Here is a 15,459-nt window from a genome sequence, read left to right as displayed (position 1 = left end):
AGGTTTCCCGCTGTTGCCGCCGTGAGTGCCAAGGGAGTTAATGCCTGAAAGGCGGGAAGAGTTGGCCGCCGCAGCCGGAAACAAAGCGTCACTCCGCTGCTGTCGCCGCCACTTCGCTCCTTTGGTGGCGGTCGCTCGCCGGTGTCCGCTAGGTACGCTTCAATTTCCAGCTGCTGGAGTCTGCGCATACCTCGGCCGGAACCCCGGTCACAGCACTACCAATTCCTCCTTTAGAGCAGTGGAAGGCAATATTGGCCAACTCAGACCTGTTGACGCAAGTTCGGGCCATGAGTGGGCTCATAACGTCGCTTAGAGCCACGGACTTGAGGGCTCAATGCTTACAATAAATATTTTCCAGTGCAATAGATGTTATCCAGTATAGTACCTGCATAGGGCTCAATGCTTAGAATAAATGTTTTCCAGTCCAGTGGATGTTAGTTTATTTTCAGTCTAAACTCTTTGCATATGATCCGCTTCTTAAGATTTTGTAATGGCAGTGAGGCAGTCACCAAATGATTAATCTTGTGTCAAAGTGCCCATGTGGTGAAATTTCGGAAGCTTGCAGCTATACCCATTGGATGCCGCAGGTGGCGTCGAGCACGGCCGAGACTGTGACGCATTAAGATGAAAAGAAAACAAAAAAAAGAAAAGCTATGGGCTTTGTTAGCACACACCTCAAATAAATGAAACCAATGGATCTGTGAACCACTGTATGTGCTTAAGGTCTTGCTTGTAGCTGTTATGTTTTTCTTTCTCATGTGGTGCATCTGCAGTACCATTTTTTGCACTTGCACATACCTTCTGAATATTCAAGGTGGAAGCATCAGCCTCCGTAGTATAGGTCGCTAAAATTCCTGATTACGAGTGATGTGTTTATTTGAAATATAGTCAATGTGCTCACTGCATTTAATTTCAACGTTGGCCTACCAGTTGAAACTGCAGGCTTCCACACCAGGATTCAGCATCTGAAATGTCACAGTGGACGAGCTCTGCTCCCATAGCTAGCTTATGGGAATAAACGACAGAGAGAGTGCAGCATTGCACAGCTGCGGTGTGATCATTTCGCTGGCAAAGCTCGAGCACCATTTTCGCACTGGCCACAATCCAGTGGGTTTAGGACATTATTACGAATTCCATGAGTGCGCAGCTTAACCTGCAATCACCAACCGAACTGTCCACCCACTTACTTAGCCGGATCCGCGTGAGGAGTGAGCGGCAACTAACCATGTGTGTGGCGCCCCTTTGTTGCAGAACCTTGCTTTTTACCGTCAAGGAAGGGAATGTTCCGGAAGCAGCCCACTGTGACTGTGTGGTCATCGTAGGGACGGGCCTCAACGAGGAGCACCTGCAGGGTGGCCTCCTCGACAAGTACCGGGGGCCTCTCCTCGCATACAAGGAGGCGAGTAGTATAGCCGATGCAGTTCTTGCATGGCATGCATGCGCCGGGGGTTGTGCAGCGATTCAGTGAAGAGGATTGCGCAAACGGGACAACTCGAGACCACACATCAATACACGAACACTGTTGTGGTTTAGTGGCTTTGGTATGCGCCAAGGAACCAAGGCCGCACGTTTTATTTCTGGCCACCCAAGTTCGGAATTGCAAAAACTTCCTTGCACTGAGGTTTTAAGAACCTCGGATGTTCATCTGGTGTGAGCCTTCTATTGTATGACGTATCACATACTTCTTGGATATTTTGGAACCACATGCAAGTTTCTTGCTCTCTGAAGAGGCCAACAGGCTCATTACCTAAACTGGCACTGAGGAGGTTTTGAATTGTCCTAGTACTCTAGATTATTGAACTATATGATTTGCTGATCACATCTGCCAGATAAATTGTTCGATTATGTATAAAATATCAACACAGTCGCGGAATGAAAATGCGCCATTCAAATCTCCTGCGCTCCGAGTGACCACTGCAGTGGAGAACAGCAGAGAGAGAAGCCTTGTTCATGCCGTCCGATGTGACATCACTTTGAGGAGGTGAAGGTGCACTGAGCCTCCCAAGAGAGCTTTCAGCACGCACTGTTCCTCATCTTGCATGCGTTGTGATCATACAAAACATGCCAACTTAGTATTGTGCACCTAATCCTAGACATCTCTGCACTCGTTCGAATGCAAGAGTGCCTGTGGCCACACCGATGTTGTCTTCTATCGTTTGTCATAATGTCCAGAACTCACAGTGCAATGGGGCATTACTGAGAAGAGAGATAAATTCAAGGCGACCAAAGGAAACGAATTTTGCTCGAAGCATTTCTATGACTGTGACTATGTGCAGAGTTTGTTCCTAATGCGATTTCTACTGGAAGGCACGGCTAAACCATGACGTGGTTCCTTTGATTTTCTCACTCTAAAAAGTCATGCCAGTCACGATTCCCAAGAACCTCATTTACTAGAACGAGGAAAAGGGTGGTAAGGGCTTGTACTTCTGATTTTAATTCTATTACCTTCCGACAGTTCAGGTCTCATTCGTATGTGAACTGTTGTGTTAAGCATTGATTGCAATCAGTTCGCAGAGTGCAATCTTTCGATGGAACCAGCAGACAGCAGCGGCAGATGGTTGTACTTGCGTTTCTTGTTTCGCGCACAGTGGTACACGCTATGCAGCTTCCATGCTACATTGCACAACTCATCAGCCGCACGCGCTGACAATCCTATGTAAATGAGCAAGTAATTAAGAAAAGTCCATTGTTGTATTGCAGGTTATGACGGCTTTTCGAGATTATTTTCTGCATGGGACGTGCCTTACATGCTCGTGGTACCCTTGCGGGGGTGTTATTAAAAGATCAGGCATGTACCGCTGAGCTGAGTATGGTGTGCACTGAACGACGTTTGGTTCGATGTGTCCAAGAGAGCAATCATAGAAGTTGTTCATATGTGGCCTCGTAATTTTGCACCTGTTGCTGCCTCGTTGTGAATAATAAGTTACCCAATTTGCACGAAAACATTTTTCACAGTTCTGTCTTGCTTGGGGATGCAAATTAAGTGAGAAATGAAACCAGTGAGGCACTTGTAAGAAAACACATTCCAAAACTTAGTTTTCTCATGAAAGTATAAGTGCGTTGAAGTTGCAGCTTGGCTTTTAACATATGTCAGCCACCTATTCACTAAATTTATACCATGTGCATGCGAAAAAGGAAGGGTTTCGTACGTCTGCTGGATGTGCCATGATTTGAGCAGCACTGTGCGCAGGCTGGACTTGGTCTCCAGCCAACAGTTAATGTGTCACAAGCATCGCAGCTCCGCAATAGTGCTTCGCTTGTTGTCCATTTTTGTGGTAGCAATTTTATACTGCTTCATTCCTTCCTCAAAATTCTTCATTTCCCCTACATATGATGCCGGTCACTCGGAGCATAGAATTTGGTAAACCATGCCTTTTGGCCCTTTTTCTAGAACACGGATCTTCTGGGTGGGACACAAGGCGTGTGATGGTGGTAGTCAGTTTCTGCATTGTTCACTGCCCTTCCTTTCAATGAATATGCGCACCAACGTTTCACTGATGGCCATGTAGTTTCTACTAATGACATGCACTACTTTTCAAAAAACCTTACTCTGTACCATAGCAAGTTTTCATGCAAAGCCGGTACACGCTGACGGCTGAATTCTGCTCTCCACAACTGAGATGCTGCACCGTCTTTAGGTGCATCTGGTACGGACACATACGGTCAAACCCCCGAAGGTCACTTGATTGAAAATAGTGCGCCTTAGTCACTTTCACAATGCTGCCGAAAGCTGCAATCAGCAAGCAGCGCAACACTGTAGCCACATCGGAAGCTTCCCCGGTCCTCGAAATTTCGTCATGCGACATCTTGACCAATCATAGGTGGCAGCGTGACCTGCGGCGAGCCGCGTGGCGCCGGTTGCGTATTTCTGGTAATAAAAGGCTATTTCTGCTTTTTTCTACCTAATTTCAATTTGATATTCAAGTTGTACGAAAAGCTGTAGATTGCTGCTGAAAACCCGATTTTTACAAAAGGTGCAATGTGTATGAGGTAATGAGCATGAAGTAATGATTAGTCATTGCGTCATGTATTTGCACTTAAATAACAGCACATGGTCTCCTCAGTTAACAAGGATCTCGCATAGGATTGCGAAAGTCCTGAAAAAAAAAGAAAAAATGTCTGCATGGTTAGTGACTGTCAAAGCATGTGTGGCCTATGGCATCGAGAGTTGTCCCTTTTGTGTTACGTCCTTAAATGGCTTGCATGATACAACTACCCTGCCCCAGCAAGCACATTATTAAACAGGGGTGGAAGTGCTGCTCCATTTGCTTCATTCTGCTTCAAACTGCTTCCCTGTTCCATTCTGCTCCAAAACTGCTCCAAACATCCGGCTGCCTCAATGTTTTGCCATCAAATTTTATAAAGCATTGGTTTTTGTTGCACATTGGGCCAATAATGGTATTGCCTACAAAAAATATGGTCCGACCCAATCTGATCAAGTGACCCACAACAGGTTGCTAGCCTGTTGTGTGCTGCGTGTCAACAATAGCTGCTGCAATAGTTGTAATAATGTTAGCACTCTGGTGGCAGAGGTATGACTCATATCTCCCTGGAGCTAATGCATATAAAATTTTCTTTAACTAGAGAAGTACGGCACATATATTTGTTTGGAAGTAAATTTTAAACGATCAACATTTATTTGAGGGAATTGTGAAAAAAATATTCTGTGCACATAACATAGCACCTTCTCCCAGCCTTTTGAATCACCGGTGGTGAGAGCAGTGAGTGAAGCAGATACCGCAAACTGCGTTAGGAAACTTGTCCAGCTACAAAGAGCTACACGAGTTGTTTTAATGCTTTTGCTATGAAAACAAGCAGCTAGGTACTTCACCATACCTCTTTGTCAATTAAAAGCATGTCAAGCCTACAAAGGCATACTTGAAGCATTATGGGGTGACATCGTGAAGGTGCGAATTACTAGAAACATACTCAAGAGTGTTGGTAATCCACATAAGCCGCACAGGGCCTATCGCCAGCGTGTTGAAACTAAGGAAGCACCAGTTAACGTTGCTCGAGCGAAAATATGAAGAACCACTGGCATAAGATAATAAAGTATATCTGAGAAATATATCTGAGAGGATGAAAAGTGACACGATGCAGTGCAGACAAATTGGCTTGCCGCATGGAAGAAAAAGAATAAAACATGTACTAGTGACAAAATAAAATCAAGATACAAGTTAAGGCAGAACTGCGCAAGGGTAGTATATTCCGCTCAACCTGAGCGCTAAAAAAATATATATATATTTATCTGCCTGTAATCCGTGTACATTTGTGGGCATACTAGGGAGATGTGAATGGAAGGGGAATGGAAAGTAACACGATGCAGTGCAGACAGATTGGCTTGCCGCATGGAAGAGGAAGAATAAAACATGTACTAGTGACAAAATAAAATCAAGATACAAGTTAAGGCAGGACTGCGCAAGGGTAGTATATTCCGCTCGACCTGAGTGCTAAAAAAATATATATATATTTATCTGCCTGTAATCCGTGTACATTTGTGGGCATACTAGGGAGATGTGAATGGAAGGGGAATGGCCGAGGATGGTGCCAGTGCAACATTGTTTTTCTGTCTTGATTAATCGGCGCTGAGGCCGAGCAAATGACACTATACAGAAACCTCACTTCTCTATGTCGGGGCTAATGGATTTGGGAGAAGTACTCAAAACAGGTGTGCGTGTCACTGGTGTTAACTTTTACGACTGAGGACATTAGTGTTTGTGTATTTTTCTTTGCAATATGTCAAGCACGTGTTCCGGAGAAGGCGTCCGCTTCATTTTTTGTTTCTCCCACCACAAATTATTGCAGTGTTTCTTGGCTTCCTGATGCGTGTAAGGTATGCAGATTACCCCAAAGCTGTGCCATGACGTGTGCTTAATTTTTGCTGTGCAGGTGGACGCGAAAGCTGACGATCAGGTTTTCATTGTATGCCTGCCGGATGACTATGCCGTCAGACGTCTCGTGAGTTCTCACATGTGCAGAATGGTGGAGGTGCAGTGTGCAAACGTGTTTTCCTTTCATACAGGTCTACTCGCCTACTGGGCCATTCAACCGGGACTACGACGATGTGCGCGTTTTTGCTGACGCTGCTTACAAGGGAGTCAAGCGGTACGTGTGTGCTAACTTTCGAGAGTGGTTACTTTTCATCCAGCCTTGCGGAGAGAGGCGGTTTTAGCGCACAGCCCGGCTGAGCTTTTGTAGCCAAGCACTACAGGTTTTGATGTGAAAGCAATTCCTGACTCATGACTGGCGTGGACAAACTGTCAATGAAGAAAAAAAACGTTGCCGCAATTGGGTTTGAACCCATGCCAGAACGAACAGATGAACTTCCATGGCCCATGCACGAGCGCACTATGCTATGGCCACAGCCGATCATGCATCATGTAAAACTGCAGCACACTTGCGCTATGCAGTAAACATCATGGCTTTCTTCAAGTTCCAGCTGCAACACATTATCGTGCTGTGCAGTGAACATCGTCGTCTTCGTGAGGTTCCATCTGTGCCGCTCCTTCATTTAACCTATACTTCGTCTCAGATGTTTGCAGCACTGCAAAAGGCAGAGACAACCTGGCCCAATCAGGATCGTGCGCACTACAGTAGGTAATTGTGTTCCTGTACGCCTCTCGTCCTATGAATGGGTGGGACTGCAGCAAGAGCACAGTAATCTATTATAGTGTGCAGGAAAAAGGTGCATTGGAGCACAACTGCCTAGGCCAGGTCACCTTGCCTTTCGAAGTGCTGTAACCATCTGATACGCAGTATAGGTAAATGCACCATACACATGCGCCGCTGTTCGCTAGCTACTGTCTGGCGAATCAGCCCGGCGGCATGACAGAACTCGCAATGCTTTTGCATCACTGCACCTGAGCAGACTTTTATTTTTTTATTTATTTTAAGCATACTGTAAGCCTTGTTAGGCTCTTACAGGAGTGGACAAACTAATGGGACCATTATACAAAATGCAAAACATCAGAAACACACAAAAAGTGGAAAACATGCGCACTGCAACATTATAATAGACATTCAATTTGTCGCATATGAAGGACTGAAAAGAACCGCGAAGCAACACGATATAATAACACGTTAGTCAATAGGTACTAATAAAACAAAATCTTAAACTGAACATTCGCACTGAATAAAGAAAGATATGAAATGCACCCCTGGATTTTTTGAGAACCAGAATGCCTGCCGTGCGACACTTCTGTTTTCTGGCATCGAGGGCATTCTATAATCAGTGCACCAGTTGTCCTGAGTTTTAGCGAGCGCTACACAAACACTAATTTGCGAATATCTGATGTTGCAATTAGCTTCAAGGCGCTGCACTTTTTTTTTTTTCTTTACAGTAAAGCCCAACGACGGACGAAATGCAATGCGGGTTGAGCGCACGTGCCATGCGATAATAGTGGTTTTGTTTATTTACTGAATGAATAGTTTGTTTTTGCAGCTTGGAGGTGGCAGCTATCTGAAATCTAGTGTCGCGCTAGACTTGACGAAATAAAAGCATCGCTGTATTTTAAATGGAGCAGGCTGGGTCTGTTAGATGCTTTCACACTTATCAGCGCTACCCGTATAGGGAGCCAAATCTGAAGTTTGGCTGCACGACTGTTGCGCACCTCCTTCTCTTGTGGCAAAATTCTGCTGCACTAACCTGGCGCGATGCCGTTGTGGTGCCTTGACTGACTGTGCAATAAGGGCTGCACGCACTTCCCTTCTCTGTGTGCTGCATGCGCCTGTTGCGCTCGTCTTGTCTCGTTTTCGACGGGTGCAAGCAGACGCTTGAAGGTAGTACTGTGCACCGATTATGTTCATCGGTGGGCAGTTTTGTGATATTGAAGCAACGTTGTGGTTGCCTAAAAGCGGGGATGAATCTTGCTTTTCTTCCTTGTTTGCTTCCTCTATGTTTTTGCTTGTCTTGCATTCACCTTCTGGCTTGTGTGTTATCCACTGAAACTGCAGGCAGATGGCAGGATTTGTATATGCAGGTGAAATATTGATGCAGTAGGTCAGGATTCTACAGAAGTAACTGGGAATAGGAATGATGCATCACCTGCGACAATAAGAGAGAGCATGCTGGTGGTCCTTCAATATACAATTTGCACTCACTCGGATTCTGTAAACTGGCAACGCAACAAATCCCAAAGGCAAAAGTCTCGTACACAAGGAGCAGCAGTGTGGCTGTGCAGATTACAGCCCTTGCACTTTGTTGACACCGGCATGACCGTGTTAAAGCGGTGTCTCATCGAAGCTACCAAAGCAGTATCATGGTCATAGTTCTTCAGGTTACCAACAACCCAAGACCGATTGTACAGAGCGGCAGAGCCTAGGTCAGTAGACATTTGTTAGAGCACTCCATGTGTTAAATACGTTACTTTGACCGTAAATTTAATTAAGGCAGCACTGAGTGGGAAAGCGCAGAAAAAGCTGGAATGGCAACATATTATCGTATTACTCGGCCGTAATTACAAGGCAGCCGGGTGCTGAGTCAGACGTCGGCTGCAGGCACTCGGATATGGGTTCTGTTCGGCAAAGAAGAGATGGATCAAGAGAAGGGGCTGGTGTAATCTTTATTGGCCATTAAAAATACATAGGTGGGGGCAGAGCCCCTTTCATGGACTATATCCCTCTCTTACAAGTGATGTGCCAGCCCCTGGAGGTCTAGCCTGTTACTTGCAGTGGTAATGGTGTTGCTGACCTTGTAGTGCAGAGCTCAACATCAGCTGTTCTCAGTGAGTGCCATCTCTGGGGGAGGGGAGAATGTGGGTAAGTGGAATAGCAGAATCGGCTGGTTTGCCACATAGTAGGCAGGAGGCAGAGAAGAGGCCGGGAAACACCTGTGCATGGATGTCGGGTATAGGAGTGTGCAAGTTTGAAGCCTCTGCCAGAAAGTTGATTACATGTTGGATAGCGATGGGAGAGGAGATGCGTATATATCTGTCTATTGGTACAGTAGTCTAGTAGAATGCCTGAAGTTTATCGGGCACTCCCCTTTTATGGAGGTGGCAGGTTGCTATCCTGACTTTAGGGTAAGATCTTGGGTGAGGGCGTGCACCTTCTCGTTTCTGGTGAAGCGGTCGGTGTTCGGGGGCCTATGTTTCAACGCAGACTGGTCAGGAGGAGACGAGACTTCGAGGCAGGAGTAACCAGGAAGGAGAGGCGAATAAGGACATTTATATACAACTTTCTTACGTGGCGAAATATGTACAGGTTGAGAGAGAAGAGAGCTGCTGGTGAATACGACTCCACCTTTTGAAAATCGTTTGTTGTCCCAGTTTCCTAGCCAAGGACGATACAGATCATTTTGGGTAGTCCAATCAGTAGTATGCATGCAAACCTTCGAGGTGCCGTTCACTGCCGGATGTGGTATTTGAGCCTCCTCACACACCTTCCTGTGGTGAGGGTGAACTTCCATGGTGGCGATGGCGATCTTGTGCTGGCAGTGAAAATTCAATGCTAAATTGAGTCAGTCAGGGAAGTCCATGAATGGAAAATGTCAATCGCCTACTGGTACTTTACAGAATGTCATGCATCTGTTTACGAGCGGTGTCAATGCTGCCTTCCTTCGCTGTGGGGAGGTGCATTCCTCGGCGGCACGCCTCTTCGTTCTGGCAAGGCGGCTGACCGTCCTAACAGCATGTGAATAGAACTCCCCGTCATACTTGCTACCACCTCAGCACTTTTCGCCTCGGCAGAACCCCAATCATAACATCGGGTATTCCCGCATGGTCAGGTGCTCAGATGAGTGTAACGGTTCTGGTTGGGGTCCAGCGTCTGAGTATAGTGCTGACTTGCTGAGAGATGCATCCAGAGCTAAAATTGAGGACGGCTGTTTGGGGTTCGGATATAATGTTGGTGGCGACTGAGGAGGAGATGGCTAGAGTGATGGCTGCCTCCTCAGTCATGGTTATAAATGAGGCATAAATAGTTCCTGCCATGATAGGGTGGCCGTAGCTCCGAACAGCCACTATCGCTGCCTATGTGCCAGATGCATAGAGCGAGGCATCAGTGCATGCCACATTGGGATCCTCTTCGTAGATTCTGTGCAACGCCAGGCTCGGGACTCCCTGCTCTTTTGGTCGCGTTCTGGAGCATGTGTTTAGGGAGTGGGGTATCTGGAGTGCAGCTCGTGTGGGAGTGAAAATTGGGTGACGGCTGGGTATTGCACGAAAGGGTGATATGTGAAGGGACTGTGGAAGAGCTCGTCCTGCAGAGGTGTGTGTGAGTCTGGCTAGTTGTGCCATTTTGCTACTTCACACAGTTACTTGAAAATGTTATGTATTCCTAGTCGAAGAAGGCTGTGAGAGTGCTCGGGGGAAGGCAAAAGCGGTGCACGCGCTGCTCCTAATAGGCTGTCTAAGCGTTCTTACGCTAGGAGGGGGAGGCATGGTAGTGTGTATGTGATTCTGCTGGTGATGTAAGCCTGTGTTAGTCGGATAAAGTGTTTGATTCCCGTAGAGCCACGAAAAAAAAAAAAAAAAAATGGGGACACTGTTACTGACGCCATGGACATGGGGCACTATGCCTCCAAGTCCTGGGTGGTTCATGCAGTGTGAACACATAAATGGTTACTGCAGGTCTTTCACTTGCTTAATTTTTCTCCTGGGCGCAGAACCACCGAGAGTGCTTGCATTCACTCACGTACAGACTTTGCTTGCGCCACGGACATGCACACCAGTTGCTCTACTGCAATTCCTCTGTTTGTGAAACATTGCCGCACATGTTTTCATTACATTTTATTCAAGGCGTTTTCTACACATTATTAAACGATGAATGTGAAACTACACAAAAAAGGGTGAATTTGAGGCCATCATGAATTATACGGGGTGTCCAAGCTAACTGCTGCAACGAAAGAGCATGCAACTGCTGTCGTGACACAGTCTGGAGTAAAATGGCTCATTAGGTCAGCTAGAATATATTACTATTACTCTTTCTTTTTTTATTTTTACACTATGTGTACCATATTGCGAACCGTAAGTTCGCTGAGGACAGCTCCGTCCAATTACTGTTGTTGAAGACTTATTCTGCATGCTGCTTTCTATGGGTATGTTCACATTTGCTGAGCAGCAACAGACATGTTTATTGTTCTGAACATTCCATTTTGTTTTCTCGGCAGTCAATTAAAAAGGGCTCCGTGATCATATTTAGAAGTGGGTGGCAGTGTATCCTTCTGCAGAATTCAATGTGCATGGTTTACTTGCGATATCGGCAGATCATGATGACATATTAATTTCACTTTGAGGCCTTTCCTGTAGCGTATAAAAGCTCTGGTTTTAGTGGTAGTATATTTGTTGTTAGAACGGGGGTAGTCTTTTGATACAGACCGATTTTACTTTGTCTTCAGTATACCTTGAAATTCTTGCACATGCGGGAATGCTTTAGATGAGTGCCTGTCAAAGGCGTATAGAAAAACACTCGTAAGGTAGCGTTAGTGCGTCTGCGACAAGTAACACAGCTTCTTCAATTTCCTTGTGCCTCTTTTTTGACGCTGATAGAAAATAGCCAAGGGGCACATCTTGCAAACAACGTAGGTGATTAGCACAAAAGAGTGTCTTCTCAGCGTCTGCGTGTTCTTTCTGGTGCACTTTTGCATCTGATCGGAGTGATGCGGTTTGCAGCGAATGACTGCTCGTGTGTGCCCCACAAAAGCTTTGCCTTCTTTTTGGCACTCATGACAGGTGTACCCTGGTGCACCAGCATTCGTGCGCACTTCCACTGATGGAGCGTGCTCTTGTTGCAGGGCTGTGGATGCGGGCAGCTCAATGCCCCTGGTCATTCTTCCAGTACAGCATGGCCAGTTTGACGGATGCCACTTGGCCACGGTCCTGGGCGCTTTTCACGCCGTCTATGTGGTGAGAAAGCGGTTAATGCTGCGAGGCTCTCAGTCGACTATCGTGGCTAACTAAACAATGCTTTTCAAGCTGACTGGTGAGTAGTCCAATAGCTAATTGCAGGGGCGGATGGGGCAACTGAATCTTGGTTAACAGTCCCTGATGGCTACACCCCTGTCCTTTGTACAAGGTTCATTTCTTGAAAGAAGAAGAAAGCATAAGCACATATGAGAAAACCCACAGCGGTGCAGTATAAAACATTTAAATGGGTACACATAGGTATAATCAGGCAAGCCGCCGGTTACGGTTCAGCCCAGCCCCCCGACCCATGGAGCTTTGCAGTGGGCACTTAGATATGTGCAAATGTTGGTGAATAGCACCCCTTGAGGAAAATAGTGCAAAGGAAACTCCGGCTCATGACTGTTGGTTTCTGGAGTGACGCTCTGTCGTTCACTACATTCGTTTCGCAGCCCCTGGAAATCCGCGAGGACATTCCGGCCCGACAGCGGAAGGTGTCAAGGCTGACCTTTAGCGTTGTTCTACCAACGATGTCCTTTGCGAGGACCTTGGAGGTAGCTCAAGCCATAGAGGTGGGCAGGTAAGCTTTATTCTCGGGACAATTTGCACGTCACGGCTTGTCTTGATGCATGTATGTTTAAAGCTACTGTGGGGATACCCAACACTGTGTAAATAGTATTGGTGTGTCCTTCTTTTAGTGCATTTATTTACCTTATATTTAAACGGATGCGGCAGTGGCCATAAAGAAATTATTTTTGTGAAGATGCTCCATTCTGGAAGGAGTGTTCGCTTTTGTATTTATATTATTTATCTAAATCACAGCACGTTGTAATAAGTACAGAGGAGGCAGAGTTTATGCCCAGAAGGATGCAGACGTTTGTAAGCAGACTGCCTTTTTTGGCGAGAGCGCATTGTGCAGCATGAAATCCAAGTGGCCTGTCGGTAGCACGGTATTACCAGTACGCAAGGTGATGAAGAGGAAATATGGCGCAGGATCGTGTGCCGAGACATCGGCGGCAGTGACCCGGAGCGCATGGCGGCCCCACAAGTGGCCGAATATATCTTCAGCGTGTTCCAGGATTCTCCCGTGAGGGTGCAGGTGATGATGAACGAGGAGAGCATTCAGGCAAACTACCCGCTGCTGGCTGCTGTCAACAGAGCGACCAGAGGTAACTCCGGCCGTTGTTGGGGGACTTCCATCTCAATTGCACAGGAGATGCCTTTTGCATGCAGCGTGGAGAGCAAAGGAGGCGTGAATGCTGCCTTTATTTGTGTAAATCGCATTACATGCATGGTGTTTGATTACTGCTCGAGATGCTAACTGGATTGCAGTTATTAATTTGAAATGTGTCAAGGTGGAATAATTCCCCATCAAGAATGTATCAGCAAGTTTAACCTAAAACAAAGCTTTACAGGGTGAGAAAATAGCTTGGACATCAGGTAAACTTGGCGGCTCGCCATAGACAACTGCCCGTTAAGAGTAAGTCGAACCTCTCTATAACGAACACGGATATAGCAATTATCGGATAAAACGAACTAAAAGTAAAGTTTGGTTGGTCTATGGTTTATTTCTATGGGAGTTCTTTCTGTATAACAAAAGAAAATTTTCAAAATTTTACGCTAGATCGGTTATAATGAAGCAGTTTTTTTAATATTAAACGGCAAATAATGCGTAAAGAAGCCGGAAAAAACATCAAGAAATGCAATCCAATCGCCCGCCGCAGAAGTGTTTTAAATCGCCCGCGTGCCGCGTCACGATGGCTTATGGCCTCCGAGATCACACCCCTGATCTCGGAAGTCATGAATGGCCTTTCGCGGCCGGGCTCGAGCGTCACCGCCGCTGCCGCTCGACTCCGGCCATGCAATGGCTGACAGGCATGTGGCTGGCATGTAATCACCATTGCCTCGTCATGGTGCAAGCCCCTGCCATGCCTCTGCCACTGCACCCCGACCGACTTATGCACCCACCTGTGCTCGCGCGCTACATTCCCCGAGTTCGTTGGCTCCATCGCGAAAATTGTGCGCGGAGTTAACGTCCCATTTTAGTATTCATTTTTGTCCTCCAACGTGGAACGAAAGGCGAGATTTCATGCTTATACCAAGCTTTTAATTTTTAAAAATTGTGCGTTTTTGCAACTTTGTGTTGTCCATATAAGTGCGCATTTTGCTTAATTTTATTAGCAAACTTATTTACAGGGATTTTGGCGTGCACTTTTATAATGAATATCAGAAATAACGAACAAATTTTCGTGCCCCATACTACTTCGTTATAACAAGGTTCGACTATATCTGCCACATTCCAGGACTAGTTCAGATTCTCACCACTGCTTTTAGCCATAAAAATTCAAATGAGATACCAAAAAACGCTGTCACTATTAATAATCCACATGCATTTTATATCACACTGGTGTTATATCTTCTTTCTAGGCTGCTGATTTGTATCATATTCTTGAGTGTATAGAAATGCCCTCCCCCTCCCCACACCCCCCTTCATATAATACTCTCAGTGAGTGTTAAGAGTACTGTAAAAAAAAAAAAGCAATTAGGGTGAGGATGACTTTACAACAAGCAGTTTGATCAGCTGTGCCTGATAAATTGAACTGCTGAGTGGTGGAAATGAATAGGTAATGTACGATTTTTGCATGTTCATATGTGTGAGGATGTATTTTGCAGCTGTTCTTGTACAAGAGCCACATAGCATAGCGAGACGTGACTCTGAATGAATAGTAATAGGAGTTCAAAAAATGAGGCATCGATCCCAGCAAGAAGTAGTGCACGCACATGCTTATTTGGAATTTGGGGCATGTTTCTTTTGAAAGCCCAGCACATGATGAGTTCATTTTCCGTACCATGCTCACATAAACCACTACATCCCGTAAGGAATGTAGTAAGGGATGTAGTGGTTTATTTTTAATTCTTTTAACTGTCCCAGTGTAGTCTTTAATCTTCTTGCCTACAAGTATGAAAATTTTACAATTTATTTCTGTCCCATGTGCTGCTTTTGTGCTCCTATATGCAGATGTTTATTAATTTACTTGTAGACCATATGCACAGTACGTGGGAAGTAAATTTCTTCTTGTTCCAGGCATTGCAAGGCACCGGTGCAGGGTGATCCACCTTAGCTATGAACCTGAAGGGCCTGTCAGCACAACATTGTTCTTGGTGGGAAAGGTGAGAGACTGTTGGTGCTGCACTGTGCACTCGGTGAATTCGCTGCCGTACGAGAGAAACCTCACCAGAAAATTGGTTTCCACTGAGCTTCACTGTGCAGTTGGTTTCTTTAGCCATGCGTTGCATTGCTTATATTGGTACGTCTCAGCTGGATGGATGCTGATGTAGTTGGCGGTCTATAGATTGACATGCTTCACGGCTCTTGTTTTGTGATGCGAAGAATTCACGTTGCGTAATCCCTCGACTACCTGTATTTTGCCTCGCTAATGGCATAATAAAAAAAAAAGCCCTTCTCGTTCACACTTCCATGAATCGTGAGATGAAGGATAGCCGCCACAGCTATAGATCTCTTGACCTTTTCGTGTGCTGAATGCCGACTGTTGCTCGCATAACGCACCAGTCTAAAAACCATAGTAGCTTTTTGGGCTGTGCCAGTTCATTCATTTGC

At 45.8% G+C, this 15,459-nt stretch overlaps 1 protein-coding gene across 5 annotated transcripts in view; it reads left to right on the top strand.

The window, feature by feature from the left end:
* Dip-B (Dipeptidase B) overlaps window positions 1-15,459 on the top strand; it is a 107,107-nt gene that overhangs the window by 74,647 nt on the left and 17,001 nt on the right. For all 5 annotated transcript variants that reach the window (XM_084589248.1, XM_084589252.1, XM_084589250.1 and 2 more), the window contains 7 exons: window positions 1,252-1,399; window positions 5,890-5,958; window positions 6,023-6,105; window positions 11,732-11,843; window positions 12,293-12,420; window positions 12,834-13,009; window positions 14,926-15,011. In XM_084589248.1, the coding sequence (XP_084445374.1) occupies window positions 1,252-1,399; window positions 5,890-5,958; window positions 6,023-6,105; window positions 11,732-11,843; window positions 12,293-12,420; window positions 12,834-13,009; window positions 14,926-15,011 (802 nt within the window). The remainder of the gene's footprint in view (window positions 1-1,251; window positions 1,400-5,889; window positions 5,959-6,022; window positions 6,106-11,731; window positions 11,844-12,292; window positions 12,421-12,833; window positions 13,010-14,925; window positions 15,012-15,459) is intronic.

The sequence above is a fragment of the Amblyomma maculatum genome, chromosome 1 (genome assembly GCF_055883805.1).
Source record: "Amblyomma maculatum isolate TAMU_Amacu chromosome 1, ASM5588380v1, whole genome shotgun sequence".
Classification (NCBI taxonomy): domain Eukaryota; kingdom Metazoa; phylum Arthropoda; class Arachnida; order Ixodida; family Ixodidae; genus Amblyomma; species Amblyomma maculatum.
The sequence above is the reverse complement of the archived record's forward strand: the minus strand, read 5'-3'. Positions and strand labels throughout refer to the sequence as shown.